The 21,493-nt window shown below is 38.9% G+C and overlaps 1 protein-coding gene across 1 annotated transcript in view; it reads right to left on the reverse strand.

The window, feature by feature from the left end:
• The window catches only part of LOC113531778 (thyrotropin-releasing hormone-degrading ectoenzyme), a 147,237-nt gene that overhangs the window by 67,607 nt on the left and 58,137 nt on the right, over positions 1 to 21,493 (reverse strand). The window contains exon 5 of the mRNA XM_026922677.3: positions 11,272 to 11,426. Coding sequence (XP_026778478.1) covers positions 11,272 to 11,426 — 155 coding nt within the window. The remainder of the gene's footprint in view (positions 1 to 11,271; positions 11,427 to 21,493) is intronic.

The raw sequence follows: 21,493 nt of genomic DNA on the forward strand, positions 1-21,493 counted from the left end.
ATTTTGTATTATGAGATTATTATAAATCAAATATAAGATTATTCAGCCTGTTTTTAGAAGTTTGCACTTATTTCAAGTTTTAAATGATCTTACTCTAATGGTAGATAAATTTTCTACTTTCTAGAAATAAATGCTTAAAATCAGAAACAAATAAAAAATATCTGCCAAGAGAACAAGACTAATTTAAAGCTTGACAAATGTCTAGAAATAGGTTTAATAACCATAATCATTTGGTTTATTGTAATTATATATAGTATTAGATCATTTTGACTACTATTTGTGATTTTTGCAGTGCAGTATTGCCCCTTACAAGTCAATTTTTTCAAATGGATAACATTATGAATTAACTGAAAGTGACACATAAGCATAGCGGATAAGTGCTCGGACAGCTTAATCTTCAAATTGTAGGCAAATATTCTTTAAGGGAGAGCACACTGAATTAGCACAAGCATTATTTTACTAATTCAACAACTCAAAATAGCACACTAAAAGTGCAATAGAGCCTACATCCTGCACACACACAATTCCATGGCCCCAATTTAGTGTCTTGTTGCTTCATTCAAATATTGTTAAACTAATCATTCATATATCATCATATTAGTCTTTTTTTAGCTTAAAAGCAAGTGCTTGTGATTTAAGGCAGTGATCTAAAATGTGAAAAGAAAACTATTGAAAAACTCTAGAAAAATCTAGAAAAGTCAAAGGCATGAAAAACACACAGGTTATCTCCATAATTTTAATGGGGAGCCCAAAAAAAATCAGTTTAAGCACATGTACATTTAACACATTCTTTGAATACACATAACTTTCCCTGTGTAAATATTGACAAAACATTTGGACTTAAGTCATCGACTTTGAATATGGCCCATAGTGATTATCTCCAGAGAGAAAAGTTGAAGAAAGGAAGCTTGCCATTTATATGAGCTTGGCAGGTAATATCACTCTACCACTCACATACCCCTTAGTCTCTCTCTACACCACCCCCAGACACTCACTCCTGCTCTCTGTAATTGGGCCTGTATGCCTGAATGGTTGCACAGCACAGACATCTTAATTTTAATTTGATTACTGTGTGTGTGTGTGTGTGTGTGTGTGTGTGTGTGGTGTGTTGCTAACAAGGAGAGTGGAGACTGCTATATTTCTGAAGGCCCCTTTCCATCAACTTACCAAGCCTTGAGCATTAACGTAAGCAAGGCATGGAGACTCAAAAGAATCACATGAGACCTTCAGAACTAAGAACTGATTATTTTCTTTTTTTGACCCAAGTAGAACAATAACTGTTAGGAATGTTAATATGTACAGCTCATGCAAATTCCCACAGAGAGTGTGTCTACTGCTAATGAGGAGAGAAGAGCACTGGAGCTATGGTGTTAAACTCCTCTGACTCTTCCATATACCCTCATTTACAGCCTGTTCACCCTTAATTATCCCTGCTGTTCACGAATACACACTCCACAGCAGGTGGACACTAAGTGGGAACGTAGCAAACTAACACATAAAATTGACAAGGTTATAATTCCGGAAATCAGCACTTTATCCAGCATCATATGTCATTATACTGTATGTTACATACAGAAATAAGGACAGAATAGACATATGAAAAAATATGATTTATGCTTTATGCTTTTGTTAATTTTTCTTTCAATGGTATTCCAGGCAGAATCACTGAACCATATTAAATTCAAATTCACTATTTTTAAAGGGCTCTTCCTTTCACTTGACTAAGCCTTGAGCACTAAAATAAACATGGCATAGAGGAGTCATGTGAGGACCTCAGAGCTAAGAGTGTGATTAATTTCTTCTTCTTTTTTTTTTTTTTTTTACCCGAATAGAACCATAAATGTCAGGAATGAATATCTACAGCTCATGCAAGTTCCCACAGTGAGGCTCAAACTGTGAAAGAGATTCAGTCACTGTGTAAAATCTGCCTGGTTTTATCTATCATCTACAGATGCAAAACCTCCCTGACTGGCAGCACTGTGCTCCAGGGCTTGTCTGTCATCACACCTACACTATTATATGATTTGGTAAAATGACTGACTGGTGGAATCCAGAAAACCTAATATATAAGGTTCTCATCCATGCCTCTCTTTAATAAAGGCAAAAACAAACAAGAACTGACAGCTTGAGGATGCAGTGGTAAGGTAAAATTCTCTTTCTTACCCCAACATAAGATTTTCATCAAAGCAGCAATATGTAGCCATATGTAGTACGTCAAAGCTACTATTCAATTCCCCCATCACATATGCAGCCTGTTCATGACTTGAATCTTGATGCTTTCTTTAATAATCTACTATGATAAAAGATATAAAAGAGACCAGATATTATTATTATTATTATTATTAATAATAATAATAATAATAATAATACAAAGGTCTGATCTTTTTCAGACCAACTGCAATGATGCATAGTTGCTAAAAGTAGGTTATTAAACATGAGAGAGAGAGAGAGAGAATGCAGAACACTGTGATACTGTTCAACATCTACATTAATGAATTAGCAGTGTACTTGGAACACTCTGCATCCCCTGGACTTATCTTGTCCCATTTTGATGTAAATAGACAAAAGGCTTTTGAAATCAGTGAAATTACTAAGCCAGTGACTTTCTATAATGTTTTATAAATATCTCTTTAATCCTAAAACACAATTTAAAAAAAAGAATCATTTTACTGCATTCTGTCACCCAAGACAGACCTCTAAGAAGCTAGAAAGACTGTGCAACCTCCCACAATGAGAGTAGTTGTTTATCCGTCTCCTCAGTCCCACAAAATGGACACAGCTGTGTCCCATGTCTGTTTGTGGCTACAGCCCTATAAATCACTCTCCACTGTAAATCCACCACACATTTCTAATTTGGGGTTAATACTGGGACATGCACTGTCCTCTCAGTTTTCACTACTGTCACACACACACACACTCCTCAGGACTCCTCGCAGACTGATGGCTCACCTTTACACGTAATGTAAAATGCCTCTTCCAGCTCTGGGTTTTGGAAGGACAGAATCCGTTCTACAGCTTCATGCACTTTTTTCTGCAGAGACACTAATGGACAGATAACACTATTTTTTCTAGAGTCTGCAGAGGTTGGTGTTTATGAGCTTTCCTGCAGGCATCTGGCAGCACTGTCTGCAGTTGGTCCAAGACCACTTGCAATACACAGAAACCAAATTCTTATTTCATTCTGGAAGGACGCCACAGTTCTCCACCCAGTCTCCTCTCAAATGGCCTGGCATGGTGTGGCCAACCACCACTAAACAGTTCTTAAATCTTCTTAATATCACATGTCTGGTCCATACTAAAGAGTTGTGGAACAGGAGCTCCTATGTCAATATATATCAAGCTGTTAATGTGGTAGCTCAAGTACATCATATTTAGTCTCAGAAAAAAAATACCAGAAGCATCTTCAGTTTAGCCTAAGTTCTTCTAACAAGAGTCTAAAGAGACAAGGGCATGAACACAGATCTTTATGTCCACCAATCCTTCCTCCTCTGGAAAGTATAGCACAGATGCACAGTCCAGTGATCTAAGTGCACTAAGTTATAATTTTCAGTGCCTAAGAACTGTTCAAGGACCTTTTATACCCTTCCCCTCCCCACTGTAGTCCCTACTGTAAGCTGACCTGTAAAAATGAAAGGCCCTGGGTATCTTAAAAGATTTCTTTTTAATTGACTGGCTGTTTTTCAGAAAGCTGTTAAAATGGAAATTACTTTGATAATGGTATATCTAGAAACTGTGACAGACCCCTTTTTATATATTAGAAAACTGTTTTTCTATTACTTAACTTTGTATTCATGCCTCTAATTTGTCATATCTCTGATCATATCTCTCCAAAATTTGTGAGGATTTTCAACAGTTTGTCTTAGAAAAGAAGACCGTCATACACAAAGCAAAGTACTTCTACTTGTGATGCTATTCAATCACATCTCTTAAAAGAGATAAATAAATGCCTGCTTTATACCCTTTATTTCTAAAGTAATTGATTTTCTTTCCAGCTATGGGGTCATCTGATTAATAATAACATTCTTAGAACCTACCAAGAAATTAGTCACAACACAGAATGTGCACTATTGAATTTGATAGATACTTTGTCAAATTTAACTTTGACACTCAATCGCAAGATCCTCATGAGCACCTCAAGCGCACAGTGAGCTTTATGGGGTAGTACTGAACTAGTTTAAATCTTATCTAAGTCATAGGACTTAATGAGCAAACACTTCAGGTACTTGCAACCCTACATTACTGACCTGCTCAGTCCCTGTTCTGCCCCCAGGTGTCTGAGGTTTTCAGATTTGTCTCATTTGGCTATTCCATGGTCCCACCCGAAACTCAAAGGACAACTGTGCTTTTGCAGTCGTTGTGTTCAGGTCTGTTCCCTCTGCTACAGTCTTTAAATCAAGACTTAGTGTATTGATGCCTGTGTCTATTGTATCTGTTTATTATGTATTTCAGTGTTATTTATGTTGCACTTTTATGTACAGCACTTTGGTTTAAAATGAGCTCTATAAATGATGAATACTTACTTACTTACCCTGTTGCACTGGCCCAAGACATATTCTTCATTTTCTGTGCAGTTTTAACTTATGAGTGTATGAAAGAGCCTTAATCAATAATTAAGGGTTGTAATAAAAATAGTGACATCATCTGCATGTCAATACAGAACAAGTTGTCCCTATAGGATTGCCTGGTCCAAAAAAAAAAAAACCTATACATTCTGTCTCAGCCTACACAACAGAGGCTTAATAATAGAGCTGTTTTAACAGTCCTAAGGGAAGACAACATTGGCAAACTTCTCTCTGAGCAATAAAAGTCTATCTAACTCCAAAACATGTAGAACAATAGAGATATATACTGAATAGCCATAGCATTAAAACCACTTACCTAATATTGTGTAGGACCCCCTTGTGCCGCTAAAACAACTCTGACCTGTCAAGGCATGGACTCCATAAGACCTCTAAAGGTGTGCTGTGGAATCTGGCACCAAGATCCTTTAAGTCCTGTAATGTGCGAGGTGGAGCCTCCATGGATCTGACTTGTTTGTCTAGTTTCTCAAGCATCCAACAGATGCTCGATTAGATTGAGATTTGGGGAATTTGGAGGCCGAGTCAACACCTTGAACTCTTTGTCATGTTCTTCTAACCATTCCTGAACAATTTTTGCAGTGTGGCAGGGCATATTATCCTGCTGAAAGAGGCCACTGCCACTAGGGAATACCGTTGCCATGAAGGTGTGTACTTGGTCTGCAACCATGTTTAGGTAGGTGGTACGTGTCAAAGTAGCATCCACATGAATGCCAGGATCCAAGGACATTGCACAAGAGCATCACACTGCCTCTGCCGACTTGCCTTCTTCCCATAGTGTATCCTGCTGCCATCTCTTCCTCAGGTAAGCAAAGCACATGCACCCGGCTGTCCACATGGTCATCAGACCAGGCCAGCTTCTTCCATTGCTTCATGGTCCAGTTCTGCCCCATACACAGCAAGCTGCGATGCACTGTGTCTTCTGACACCTTCCTATCATAGCCATAATTAACTTTTTCAGCAGTTTGTGCTACAGTAGCTCTTCTGTGGAATCGGATTAGAGGGGCTAGCCTTCACTCCCCATGCACATCATTGAGCCTTGGGCATCCAGGACCCTGTCACCAGTTGTCCTTCTTTGGATCACTTTTGGTAGGTACTAACCACTGCATACCGGGAACACCCCATAAGACCTGCTGTTTTGGAGATGCTCTGACCCAGTTCTCTAGTCATCACAATTTGGCCCTTGTCAAAGTTGCTCAGATCCTTAAACTTGCCCATATTTCCTGCTTCCAACACATTAACTTCGAGAACTGACTGTTCACTTGCTGCATAATGGCACCCCTTGACAGGTGCCATTGTAACGACATAATCAATGTTATTCACCTGCCAGTGGTTTTAATGTTATATTTATGTGTGTGTACTATATCAAAAGCTTTTTTTCATAAAATACCCAAATTAAAATGTTCTCTTTGAAATTACAAGTAATTTCTCCTAAAATATTGTTGATTACTGTATAACTCGGTGCACAGTATGCTTTGCTATTGAGAATGTCCAGATACCTCTTAGCTCTGTCGGATAAGCCTTTTGATACTATTTTATAGTAGACTCAGAGGCACAAGCCATCAGCTTTTCAATAACCCCAAGGCTCCTTGTTTTGGGGGAAGAACTGAAAGTATGTCTCCCTGACAGCTCATTAGTAGTGAGCCCCACAGTAGAATTCCTAAAGTGCATCATAAACGTCTTTGCCTAGTATGCCCCAGAAGTGTTTGTCGAGTGTTCTGGAGAGATGTAGTCAATCTACTCCTGGTGCCCAACCTATGAAAAATGATGAAAAGCCACTGAGAGCTTCTCAATCCCTATGTTGCTGTCCAACTCACCTCTATCACTGGGTTCTCGTGAAGGAATCCAGAGAGTAGCTGTTCAGTACATGTATGGCCCTATTCAGCAGTCTCATAGAAATCAGCATAAAGGTCCATAGCCTTTTTCCCTAAAGTTTATAAATTCAAGTATACTGGGATGTCAGGTAAATAGGGACAGTTTAACTTCCACTTTAACAGTTTAAATTTTCTGGCCTAAATAGTGAAATTTATATTACTAAGCCCTTGTAATGGAACTGCATAATACAAATAACATCATATAAGGGGGTGTAGGATCTATTAAAATTATTACCTTTTGTTGCTTTTTAATACTGATATTTCTTTCCCAATTATTTAATTTTGCTCTTTATCATTACTGTAATTAGTGAATTCTGGCCTAATTAGTGAATGTCTGAGTTTATCATGCTGGGATTTACAGTTGGCAAAAGTGCCAATAGTGTTGAATACGTCATAATGCTCTAATGTTAAAATCAAAAGAACGTGTATAGTGACCAAAAAAAAAAAAATTAAAATTAGGCCCAATAGTAGCGCTTAAAACCAATTATTTGTTTGTTTATATAAAACCTATCTAACCTTGTATCTTGTAATGGTAGACTCCATCTACACATACTGCTCTATCTACTAAACTGTGGTTCCTACTTCATCTAATAAATAAATTGGTCTTTTATATTGATGATGACCATGCTGCTAGAGTGTATATGAGGCTTCCCCCATTACAATATAACGTAAAGTTAGTGCAGTGCAGTTCCAGTCACTTCCCAGTGTTAATGTCACCCCTTCTTATTCCTACCACATACATTTAAAAAGTCTCACTGAGAAGACAAAAAGAGATAAAGAAAAGACAATAGCAAAAAACATAGGCCCATAAAGAGACCTTGTGTGACATTTTAGTCATTAATCCTCTAACAGGCACACAATGAAATACTCATTCAAAAAAATAATTTTATGCTAATTGGAGTACATTCAACAGAATTTCAGTGATTCTTTTTTTTTTTTTCAAATTCACCCATTAGATTAGGAGTCATGGAAGTCTACTGTAAACTTTTCCAAGTGCTAAGATATGAAATTACAATCATTTTTTTTTTTTTATGTATATAGTTTCCCCCACACACTAGGCAAGACAAGACCCTGACTATCACCTCCTATAAGAATATCACCTTCTATTAAAAAAATAAATACAACAAAATAAAATATACTACACTCATAGTTTACTTTTGTGTTTCATTGGGAACAAAGGTGTGCAATTCTACCAGTTCTGCTATGTCTGAAATCTTCCATTCCTTCTTGATTTGGCCTCATTAGTTCAACAGCTGAAATGATCTTCAACAGTTATATCAGTATTAAATTGTGAGAGCACAGCCTCCTCTGTCATCTCAAGCTTGGTGGACAATTCAGGCTGCCTTTCACCCTCAACTCTGGGCTGCTTTGTAGCAGACTGTGCCTAAGATGATTCATCAACTGCTGTTGCAATTTTTAGAAAGACACAACCTCAGTATTTATAGATTTTTGGTAATTTCACTGGTATTATCACAAAAAAAACCACATAATGCATTGTAATCCATTAAACTGTAAACTGAATTGTTTTAGAGAATGAAACTCAAAAGGGTCTTGTGCCCTCCCCAGTGATCACCCCTGCTCCCACTTCCTAGAATGCACCACAAGAAAGAAAGAAAATAATCACTAATCTAATGAGTCATCTCGTAATGCTTTTTCACTTTTAGGCTACTTACTATTCACTCTCAGCCATTTTCTACTTCATGTTGCCAAGAGGCCAGTCCATGTTAAATGAATGCTCTTAGTGCAAATATAGTAATGAATCAGTTAATTAAGAGAACAGTTCATATGCACCATTTTTAGAATGGTGAAAAAAAAGAAAAAACCTCACAAGAAATTTAGTCTCATGTGGAAAATCCCAATAGTCCCTGTGTGGTATTCAGACAGAAACTATGCACGTCTCTTTGTTTTAGATTCCCCAGATACCCAATTTAGTCTTCTGCTGTGTGTGTATGCGCTCGTGTATTGTTTGTTTTATTCTCTTTCAATATCTTTCCATCTATCTTGCCCTCTCTCTCTCTCCACATCTCTCCTTCTCCCTCAATCCATCTCTCCATCTCTTAGCCAGTCTGTGTCCTATAGAACCATCATTGGGGGAAAAAAAACTGGAGTGAGTGCTAAACTGCAAGCACGGCTGTAACTCTTCTAGTTCAGGAAGTTATGACTTTCCATGCTAGTGGACACTTCCATGAGGGAGCTGCAGTGATGATGAGTACTGATTTTAAAGTGAGTTTTTACAGTTGATGATGGAATGGTGGAAAACATTGGAAGATATCAAACAGGTGAGTTTTAACAAGACTAGGAAAGTCTAGTTTTGCCAGACCACCAATAACTGAATGGGATTTTGGTTTCAATGTAACAAAAGAGATCCTTCCCCTGTTTAAGAAAGACTCTGTCTGAACAGTATTGAACTTGAGTAGCGTATCTATCTACTCAAAACACAATAGCTAGCTTAAGAGTTACCATATGTTAATGGCATAATAGTCAAGATAAATACTGTCCTCCCAACCCCTATACATCCATGTATCTCCTTCTTATCAGTTATTATAATACTTCAAGCAGGGATACACACCAAAATGAAACAACACAACTTGCTGTAACTTTAAATTACCTCTCATTTTAAGTACAACCTGGATGTACTTACAAACAGATATACACAGATCACCTGTAACATTAAAACCACCTGTCTCATAATATTGTGTAGGTCCCCCATGTGCTGCCAAAACAGCTCTGACCTGTCGAGGCATGGACTCCACATGACCTCTGAAGGTGTGCTGTGGTATCATCACCAAGATGTTAGTAGCAGATCCATTAAGTCCTGTAAGTTGTGTGGTGGGGCCTCCACGGATCAGACTTGTTTGTCCAGCATGTCCCACAGATGCTCGATTGGATTGAGATCTGGGGAATTTAAAGGCCAAGTCAACACCTTGAACCCTTTTTCATGTTCCTCAAACCATTCCTGAACAATTTTTGCAGTGTGACAGGGCGCATTATCCTGCTGAAAGAGGCCACTGCCACTAGGGAATACCGATGCCATGAAGGTGTGTACTTGGTCTGCACCAATGTTTAGGTAGGTGAATGCTGAATGCTAGGACCCAAAGTTTCCCAGCAGAACATTGCCCAGAGCATCACACTGCCTCCACCGGCTTGCCTTCTTCTCATAGTGCATCCTGGTGCCATCTCTTCCCCAGGAAAGCAACGCACAGGCACCTGGTTATCCACATGATGTAAAAGAACACATGATTCATCAGACCAGCCCACCTTCTTCCATTGCTCCATGGTCCAGTTCTAATGCTCAAGTGCCCATTGTAGGTGCTTTCGGCGGTGGACAGGGGTCAGCATGGGTACTCTGATCCGTCTGCAGCTACACAGCCCCATACACAGCAAGCTGCGATGCACTGTGTCTTCTGACAACTTTCTAACCAGCATTAACATTTTCAGCAATTTGTGCTACAGTAGCACTTCTGTGGGATCAGATCTGATGGGCTAGCCTTTGCACCCCACGTGCATCAATGAGACTTTGGTGCCCAGGACCCTGTTGCTAGTTGAACGGTTGTCCTTTCTTGGACCACTTTCGGTAGGTACTAACCACTGCATACCGGGGACACTCCACAAGACCTGCTGTTTTGGAGATGCTCTGACCCAGTCGTCTAGCCATCACAATTTGGCTCTTGTCAAAGTTGCTCAGATCCTTACACATGCCCATTTTTCCTTTCTCCAACACATTAACTTCGAGAACTGACTATTCACTTGCTGCCTAATATATCCCACCCCTTGACAGGTGCCATCGTAAAGAGATAATCAGTGTTATTCACTTCACCTATCAGTGGTTTTAATGTTATGGCTGAGCAGTGTATTCCACTGGCATAACCCCCTGACCCATCCATGCACTTATGCTTTGAAAATATCAACCTCCTTTATGTAATTTTCCAGTACTTCTTACTTACAAGCAGTGTCATTTGGACTTTTAAGATATCATTTATACCACAAGCAACAACAGCAAAACAGTGAAAACTGAAAAACATCAGAAACACATTGTTCTTCCCATCTGTATTCTGACAATTCTCTTTAGCTGGATATCCATCTCCATTTTCCTGAGTGCCAGAGCAGGGAAATACCTGACACCTAGCCAGACCTAAATCCAACTAAAAATCTGTGTGGTGACCTGAAGCAGGCTGTGCACAGGAGACGCCCTCACAATTTCATAGATCTAGAATGTTTTTGCAAGAAAGAGTGGGAGAACATTGCCAAATCAAGATGTGCCATGCTGATAGAGTCTTACCCAAAAAGACTGAGTGGTGTAATAACATCAAAAGGTGCTTCAAAAAAGTATTAGTTTAGGGGTATGCACACTTAAGCAACCAGATTATTGCAAGTTTTTTATTTTTCCTTTTTTCCCTAAAAAAAGTTTCTGATTGCTTTCCACTTTATCTGTATACTTTGCAATTTCACATAAAAGGTGGGAAAAGATCTGACATTATTTATGTTAGTTTCGTTCTTTTACTTCACAAAAGCCTGATATTTTAACAGTGGTGTGTAGACTTTTTATATCCAGTGAATAGCTTATAGTTTAGCAAAAGTAAGTGGAAATGTTTATTTTCTTTTTTAATCTTGACTTGGCTGTCTGCCTGCAAAAATCCTGTTGAATAAGGAGCCAGTTTAACCACAACAAAATAGAAAACAGTCAAAACAATCGGTCTGCCTAAAGAAAATGTTTAAAACCTTGCTAGCTTGCATGAAGTGTGATTCCCTTATGCAGTGAATGTCATGCCGTGATCAATTGTGTGTGTGTGTGTGAGTGTGTGTGTATGTGTGTGTTGTACCTGGTGGCAGATCTCATGCACCACCACCATGGTGAGCTCCATCTGGTAGGAGAAAGATGAGACTTCTGGATCCAGCAAAATCTTCTGCTCAACAAACACACTAAGACCCCAGTTCTCCATCGCTGCATACGGGTGTTTTGGCACAGCCAGGAGATCTACACACACATCAACAAAAAACAATATTAAGACCAGAGGCTATACTATAAAGTCAGCCTAATATAGGAATTTATCAAGAAAGCTAGCTTCAGAAAACTAGTCCTTACAAGCCAGCGATCATGAATGACAATAATAATGGCAAATAATTTAATCCATGAAGCCAAGTCAAGTTTTTCACAATCAAGTTAAACAGGTGGACATTATATTTGAAGGGCTCTGTGAAGTTGGCACCCCATATAAATAAATTGTCACCAAAACTATACCATTCGTTTGTGCTGATTTGTGGCGCAAAAATTAACGTTTGTGCTGGTTTGGCGTTTAAGATATTAAACATTCTTTTTTGGCTGTGTGACGTCACTCACCACCCCATGTCATCCAAATCGTATCAAATTGGTGCCATTCGTTTGTGCTCGATTTGTGCCGGTTTGTGCCATTAAAACAAACCCTGTAATTACTTTCCTTCCCGAGATATAACAAGAAGAATTTTGGGAGCAGTGACGTCACTCTCCACCCCATACAGGTGGCGTTCGTTTGTGCTTGAATTGTGCCGGTTTGTGCTGTTAAAAGAAATGCGGTTACAAGGATTTTTTCTTATATATAACAAACAACTAACCTTCCTTCAGGTGCCATTACATCATTCTCTACCCCATGTCGTCCAAATCGCTCAAAACTGGCGCTGTTCGTTTGTGTTCGATTTGTTCCGGTTTGTGCCAATAAAACAAACGATGTAACTTCCCATCATGAGATACAAGAAGAACGTTTTCGGGAGCGCTGACGTCACTCTCCATCCCACGTCATCTAAATCGCTTCTGTTTTGTGCCGTAGAAAGAAACTACATAACTTGTTCCCATCTTTAGACATTAGCTATGTTTAGACTTCACGCGGCGCTGCGCAGACCGATCGGCGTATACACCAAAGTACCGCGAGAGCATAGTTCTGCCCAATCACTTGGACACGTGGGGCCCATAGGCTACAGCCTAGGCAAGCCTGTGCGTTAATCCGCGCCTGGATGGGCGTATGACCTCAAAGCCAGTTCACAGAGCCCATTTGAAGCTCATGTTCAATTAGCCATTGTGAGTGTGAGAATAATGAGAAAATAGAGAAAGCACAGTGTTTAACACACTGGACCCAGGAGAAGGATTAGGATCCATATGCAGGAAGCTGTTACTGAAAGTACCGATACACCATTCAATATCCAAACCAGCAGAGTACGAAAGGGTCAAAACACTATCAGGTATCAACCATACGATAATTCAAAGAGTCATCAAATGAACAGGCAAAGGGTCTAGATGCAATCAAGATTTACAGGAATGAACAATGAACTTGAGAATTGGCAAGACTACTCAATGAACTACTGTGAGCCAGTATTGTGCATTAGAAATGAGGAAGTGAACAGAGATAAAGCTGATAGATAGCCCAAGACACACTGGAATGGGGTGATGCCAGTGGAAGACAGGCAGAATGTCTACCAGATATGAGATGTAAATAAACCCTGTTCTGCTGTTTCTATGGCAGTGGGCAATTTGGGGAGAGTTACTAAACATGCTTTTGAAAATCGGTCAATGATCAGTCAATGATGAAAGCTGAGAGCATAGTCCATGGCTGACTTCTTTGTCTCTCACTGAAACCAGATGATCAAAGACCACTCAGAATGCCTGTTCAAACGTTAGGAATGACTATTGTGACTCCTGGAGATGATAAGGGGCTGTAGCCCAATTGAGCACTCTTCCAGTGAGTAGTGATATTCCAAGGGTTATCTTATCGAAGTCTCAAAAGAAGTGTATGGTGGAGCTGGTGAAAAGGGGAGAGAATTACATTAAGAAACCATTGCATATGCCAGGGGACCAATTACACTTTTCATCTAGGGCACTATAAGACATGGGCTCATTGACTTCTAGGTTAATTGACTGGTGTCTATGACTCATGTCTGCTTCTGGAGTTTGGTAGGTGCAGTATTGACAGACTTCTTGATGGTTGAGGAAACATGATGTTACTGTTTAACATAAGCTCTGCTACACAGGAGGCAACTGCAGATCAAACCTCTGCTGGATCCATGTGAACAGGTGAGGTCTCCTTTAACACACTGAACTCAGGAACATTTTAGGATCCATACGCAGGAATTGACAATACGCAATCTAAAATCCAAACCAGTAAAGCAGGCAAGGGACAAAACACAATCATGCACAATCATGTCCATGAACAGGCAAAGGGTCGAGACACATTCAAGGCTAACAGGGCTGAACATGGCTCTAACTTGTGTAAGTTCCAAGACCCTGAAAACAGCTATAAAATCTTAATGATAGCTAATAAAAACAAACAAAGAAACAGTAAATAAACTTAAAATACAAGCTAACAAAAAAATGCTTTCTTGAATAAGAGAACATTTACAGTATTTAATTTCACTTAACAAAACTTTAAGGGCTCCTTATCAGATCGTCACGAGTTCAAGCCCCAGCACTTTTGGACCTTTTTTGTAAAGCCCCTAACCTCCTATGTTCCAGAGGCATCATATCATGGCTGATCCTGTGCTCTGACCCCAGCTTACTAAAGCTAGGATATGTGAGTAAAAGAATATCACTGTACTGGACTTGTAAAATTTCACATTAAAGGCTTTTATCTAGTCTCCACAGCAATGTTAGAACTGAGATGGAATAAACTCTAAATGTGTCTATCACTGTACTCCATTTGATTTTGTTTTAGTGCAAACTGTTTTTAATTCCAAAAAAGGTATATTAAATTGAGTAATGCACTCTCGCACTAAGGAACAATACAACAATTCAAACACAAGGCTTGCAGAAAAAATATATATTACTTGGTGGAGGAGTAAATCAAGATCTTTCTATCTTTGGGATATCTGCATGAATAAATGGCTTCAACTGATAATCTATACCATTCAAACAGTACCCAACATCGTTATGGCGCAAAGGCCAACTTTCAAAGAACCCTCTGAAAAGAGTGACAGTGTATTCAAGATGGCAGTAGGTTAGGAGGTAGGGTTTTTATTCACTCTCCTTGGCTAGAATCAACTTAACCCGCTCCCATAGCTTCAGAAGAGACAATGCTATGATACAACTCACAAGCAATTTTGGAACAGTATCAGACAGACAGAACTTTGCAAGATAGTGGCAACAAGGGCAATCAAAGAACGCAATAGATAAGATGGTAAGACTGGGAGTTTTTTGCTAAAAAGTATAAATATGATGTAATGCTGTTGACACAAAGTGAAGATGCCTTTCATAGCAGCAAATCAATTACAAAGAAACATTTAAAAAGAAAGTACTTGAAAATCTTGTTTGATAAGTGAAATTACCAGTTACCAGTTGAGTTTAGCCTCATATTAACAAATGTTTTATGTAAGTGGCTTGATATTTTTCAAAGTGATCAAAGTAGTAAAATACACTCACCGAACACTATTAGGAACTCTATACTAGTACTGGGAAGGGCCTCCATCCCTCTCAAAACAGCCTCAATTTTTCATGCTATGGATTCCACAAGATGTTGGAAACATTACTTTGAGATTCTGGTCCATGTTGACATGACTGTATGCAATTCCTGCAGATTTTTTAGGTGTGCTTTCATGCTTCAAATCTCCTGTTCTTCCACATCCCAAAGGTGTTCTATTGAATTTAAATCAGGTGAAGGGGAAGGCCACTGAAGAACATTGAGCTCTTTATCATGTTCATGAAACCAGTTTGAGATTACTTTACTTTGTGACATGGCGCATTATCATGCTGGAAGTAGCCATTAGAAGATAGGTAAATTGTGCAACATGGTCAGCAACAATACTCAAATAGGCTGTGGCATTCAAGCGATGATTGATTGGTATTAACGGGCCCAAAGTGTGCCTAGAAAACATTCCCCACACCATTACACCACCTCCACCAGTCTGGACTGTTGATATAAGGCAGGTTGGGTCCATGGATTCATGCTGTTGGTGCCAAATTCTGACCCTACCATCTGTGTGCCTCAGGAGAAACTGAGATTGATCAGACAAGGCTACGTTTTTCCAGTCTTCAACTGTCCAATTTTGGTGAGTCTGTGCCCACTGCAGCCTCAGCCTTCTGTTCTTGGCTGACAGAAATGGAACCTGACATGGTCGTCTGCTGTTGTAGCCCATCTGCTTTCAAGTTCGACATATTGTGCATTCTGAGTTGCTTTTTTGCTTACCACATTTGTACAGAGTGGTAATCTGAGTTACTGTAGCCTTTCTGTCAGCTCGAACGAGTCTGGTCATTCTCTGTTGACCTCTCTCATCAACAAGGCGTTTCCGTCCACAGAACTGCCACTCACTGGATGTTTTTCTTTATTGCACCATTCTGAGTAAACTCTAGAGACTGTTGTCTGTGAAAATCTCAGGAGATCAGTAGTTATAGAAATACTCAAACCAGTCTGTCTGGTGCTAATGCCATTGTCAAAATCAGAGATCACATTTTTCCCCATTCCGATGTTGATGTGAAGATTACCTGAAGCTGCTGGCCCATATCTGCATTATTTTATGCATTACACTGCTGCCACATGATTGGCTGATTAGATAATTGCAAGAATTGCAGGTGTTCCTAATAAACTGTTCAGTTAGTGTGTGTCTAAATGTTTATTTATTACAGTTTAGATCAAGAGATGTTAAGAAAGACAAACAACTCATTTAAGTTGAATTTTTTTATTATTTAAAGTATCTTATTTGTCATTTTAAATAGATATTGTCATTGGAACAGGGAATAATTGTTATATTAGGTCATTATTTAAAAAGTCAACAGATTAATCAATTCTAAAAGTAGGCACCATTACTCGGTATCGGTTCAGTACATCCTTGAGTCAGAAATGACAAAGCCTCCATAATTATGTTCACCTCTCTGTTCCGAGTTAACAGATTTTCCTATGTCTAATCAGCCCAGGTAACAAAATTATCTGCTTGACACTACCAAAACTGTAAGAAACAGAAGTTCATGCACTCAGCTAATGAAAGCCATGTGTGTGATGGCAGAATGTGTTTTCACCTCCAGTATTTATCAGTGAAAATGTAGCACAATGTGAAGGTGTGAGGGGAAAAATTATTCAAGATAACCACACACACACACACACACCCAGTGGAGTCTTAAACTGTTAAAAGTAGCTGCTTGCTAAGAGCTGCTCTGAGAGCCTTTATAACACATTTTACTCCAATATTTTAAATAAGATTTTTTTCTGTCTTAGGTAGAGTAATTCTCAGAAGCTTTACACATACCAGCCAAGGTTCTGCATAGCTCCTATATAAAATACTGCCTGTGCAACAAAAGCTACCACTAACGGTAAAGACACTATATGGCCAAAAGTTTGTGGGCACTTGATCATAACACCCACATGTGCTTTTTGAACATCCCAGTCCTGATTTAGTCCCCCTTTGTTATTATAATAACCTCCACTCTTCTTTCCACTAAATTTTGGATAATGGCTGTGGGGATTTGCTCATTCAGCCCCAAGAGCATTAGTGAGGTCAGGCGCTGATGTCGGACAAGGAGGCCTGGGGCGCAGTCAGTGTTCCAGTTCATCCCAAAGGTGTTCAGTAAGGTTAAGGTCAGCTTTATGCACAAGGGCATTGTCCTGCTGGAACATGTTTGGGCTCCTTAGTTCCATTGAAAGGAAATTGTAATGCTACAGCATACAAAGACATCCTAGATAATAGTGTGTTTCCAACTTTGTGGCAACAGTTTGGGGAAGAACCACATATGGGTGTGAGGGTCAGGTGTTTGCAAACTTTTGGCCATGTAGTGTAACTTCTCAAAGTATTTCCAAACACACACAATTGGCACTACCTTGGTGTGGGACTTTTCATATGTAGCTGTGATTTGAGGTGGTGACTGTAAATACCTGACTCCACTTCATATTGACAAAATGGTGCTAAAAGGTTTTTGGAGAACAGCACAGGCAGCACCCTCACTAGCGAGCTCTTGTGGCCTTACAACGCATTCCGAGAAAAGAAACTAATAAACACCAACCTAAATATTAAATCATATAAAAACTGACACTCATTCTATTTGGGAATTAATCTTCATCTCTGGTTTAATATTGCACTTTGAAATTAATTGTATTGAAATTCATTGAAATTAATTGTAAAAGGTGATATTAGGAACATAATTTTCAACCTTAACATTTCTTCTCCCTTTCATTTTAGTAAAAAAAAAAAAAAAAGTTAGGAACCTGCTCAAAAACTGTATTACCCTTTATTCATTTTGGGAAACCTCCATAACTAGGGATTTAGAGATATCCCTTTCAGAATCAGTAGGTGTAATATCCTCAGATTTACTTACTACATCTGCACCAGTTTGGGACGCCAATGGGGTTTTCTTTGTTTTTAGTTTTCTTTGCATTTCTACTTGACTATCTTTCTTTCTTTTTTTTTTTTAGAAAGCACACACAAAAACAAACTACCAGAACACAGTCTATAAAGGCCTGAACTGAAACAGATACTGTAAGCACTGAATGCAGATGTTCCCATGTCTTTAGCCATCCTTCTCTCTCACTCCATCTGTCCCACATACTACATCACTAATTCCACCTTTTTCCCTTCCCTTTCCATCTCTCTTTCTCTTGCTTCTTTATGCCTTTTCACATTCTTTACCTCTTTCTCATTGTTTTTGCACTGCTTTCATCACTTCCACTCTTACTTTCTCTATACAGCCCTCTTTTACTGGTTTTCCATCTCAATATGTTTCAATGTCTTTTTTCCCCTACCAATCCTCTCTCTTTCCTTATACTTTTCACTGTTCACTGATCATGGTGATCTTTCACTATCACTTCTTCACTTTTACGCTTGTTGAAGGTGTTAAGGCTGATTTATACTTGCTGTTCAGTACACATACGCAAGATGGCTGCCATGTGTTTCCTGTGGTCATTTTGTGCACATCATCAGAAATGAATACGATGCATCAGCATGATGCAATACCAACGTAAATAGTGGAGGCAGTATAGCATAATGTGACACTGTGTCCCCAACAGAATAAACAAACTAATGTTTTGTCTCAAACTGCATACCTATGCACTACTCTGGAATGTTACTGAGCACTAACACTATTGGTTTTCCTATAACAGTTCGTGTTTGAATTTTAAAAACCTCGTAAACATATCGCAAGGTCTGCTTTGCATACCAGTATTCTGGATTTTCCAAATTAGTAAATATTTTTGAATGTACGGTGAGGATTTTTGAATTGAGATGCAGATCATGACAACAAGCATGTAGCTGGGGAAATAGAATGCACACACATACTCATAAAATATATTTTCAAATTGCATTTATTTATTTATCAGAGAAACTGCTTTGTCAAATGAACAATTTTTTTTGTTTCGCTCCACTTCATGCAACAGTATCCTTACTTCATTGTTAGTGAAGTTCATCTTCTTAGACCTTTTGATATGCTCCATGTCATCTGAAAGAAGCAGCACCACGAGCAGGCTATTAAGCTTTTTAAAGGGAAATTGTTTACCATATATGGTGATGTGAGGACATTTATTCATGCAAAGATTGAGGCAGTGCCCTCGCACATCAGTTTAGAATGTGTGGGATTTTTCAATGGCCAATGCATACAGCTACGTGTGTAGACGTGATAAATATCAATTTTCTTCTGCGTATGGGCAGGTCTTACACACAAATGTACAGTAGTACTTGTTCTATGCACGCTTTGATAAATGAGACCTCATAAGTCTGCTATCCAGCAGCTTGAAAAGCTGTTTAATGAGGGCTGGGTGATCTGAAAGAGTACACCAGGTGAATAACTGCTTCCCTCCAGAATGAAGCTGCAGACAATTCTGATATCTGCAGAATATATCTGCAGATATATTCTGTCCCTCCAAATTCCAGAGCTAGGGCAGGTTTGGGAAAAACTCATAAAAGTGAAAGTGTGAAAGTGAACCACCATCACCATGAGATGAGTGAAATTCTCTCTCAGCTGTTTACCAGTGTTTTTGAGTACTCATTTTTCTGCTCTTGTCTGTCATTGTGTAGTCTGACTTCTTCTGAACGCCACAAAAAAACCCAGCGGAAATATAACTGTCTGCTCGATCAAATGTTTTTCTAAATAATAACTTACACACTTTATTAATATATAAAAAGACAATTAATATAAAAAAGTGAACCATTCAATATAATGTAAAACCATAAACCACTCTCTTTCAGTCTCTTTCTTATTTAATAGCTACATCTCTCTTCTGCCTTTTCATTTAAGGCTGAGTGCACACTACAGGACTTTCAAAATCTCTGAATCGCTGACCCTTTCACACTACACAATTTTAACTGTTTACAATCAGTTGTTTGGTGTTGTAGGGGTTTGCACATTACACAGTTTCTAGCATATGAGGCACATACTGCACAATCTCTCACCTGGAGAGATGCCTAACAAATCACACCTGATTCTCAAATCCTGCTTGTCATGAAAAGAAATACAAGAGCTGTCTATCAGGTGACTTTCACTATTTTGTATGGAAACAATAAAAAAAAAGAGAAATAAGAGAAAATGTGGAGGAAATATTGGTTGGAGAGACACAGGCAGTGTATAGTCAAAAGAAATGTAGCTATTTTTATACCCAGCACTGCCAGGAACCATGTTCTGTTGACATGCCAACACAGTAACTTCTTAGAAGCAATAACTTCTTAGAAGCAATATTATTGTGCTTATATTTTGGCCTCGCCCTGCTACACAGATAGATGGATGATAAACTGGGTTCAGAGATTTGATTGAATTTGATTTCTGAACAGACTCTCATTGGTTTTTCTCAACACTGTACATCACTGCAACTAGGTGCAGAGGGGTTGACACTACACGATTCATCAACAAAAAAATCAAACATACTTGAAAATATCGGAGCCTTGGGGATCACTCGCAGACAGAGAAAATCGGGTTGCCGAACAACACACACTACATGAGCAGTCATTGCAGGAACGCGCAGCGAGTACTCGCCGTAGGAAATCGGGTTGAAAATTTTGTAGTGTGCACTAAGCTTAAATCTGCTTCTCTCTCTCTCTCTCTCTCTCTCTCTCTCTCTCGCTGTCTCTCCATTTGTCATTCTTCTTTTCTTATCTCTTTTGCCTCCATCTTCATCTGTCTCTCTCCCCCTCCATCACGCTGTTTTCAATCATTCACTAATCACAGCTGAGACCTAGGTGGGGGAACTCTGGGAGCTCTTAACAAATGGAGTACATAAAAGTGAGCAGTGTTCCACACTCACATCAAATCCAATTTGTCATGGGAGAGGACCATAAGATATATAACACCACATGCTTAGGTCACCTTACACTCCTTTTCTCATCTCCTGTTTGTACTCTCCTCTCTCTGCGAGTGGTAAACAGACAGAGACAGAAGAACAGAGGGAAGATGGAGAACAAGTACTCCTTGTTTATTCAGTATTGAACTTCTGTCCTGCTGGTGACATTCCTGGGGAGCTTTAATTTTCTCTTTTTTTCAGTTATTTATTATATTATACACAATATTAATAATGCAATTAAATACATTTATCATCCATCAATTATTCACTTAATTTCAGTAACTGCTTTATAGTTACTTTGCGGTGGATCTGGAGCCAATCCCGGAAACAGCGTGTGAGAGGTGGGAATGCTTCCTGAGCGAGACACTAGACCATCTACACACACTCATACAGTTGAGGTCAAAAGTTTACATCCCCCTTTCAGAATCTGCAAAATGTTTATTATTTTACCAAAATAAGAGGGATCATACAAAATGCATGTTATTGTTTATTTAGTGCTGACCTGAATAAGATTTTTCACATAAAAGATGTTTACATATAGTCCACAAGAGAAAATAATAGTTGAATTTATAAAAATGACCCCGTTCAAAAGTTTACATCCCCTTGATTCTTAATACTGTGTTGTTACCTGAATGATCCACAGCTGTGTTTTTTTGTTTACTGATAGTTGTTCTCAAACGCTCACAGATGCTCCAGAAGGAAAAACCATGCATTAAGAGCCGGGGGGGTGAAAACTTTTTGAATTAGAAAGATCAGGGTAAATTTAACTTATTTTGTCTTCTGGGAAACATGTTACTATCTTCTGTAGCCTCTGAAGGGCAGTACTAAATGAAAA

Source organism: Pangasianodon hypophthalmus, chromosome 18 (assembly GCF_027358585.1).
Source record: "Pangasianodon hypophthalmus isolate fPanHyp1 chromosome 18, fPanHyp1.pri, whole genome shotgun sequence".
NCBI lineage: Eukaryota > Metazoa > Chordata > Actinopteri > Siluriformes > Pangasiidae > Pangasianodon > Pangasianodon hypophthalmus.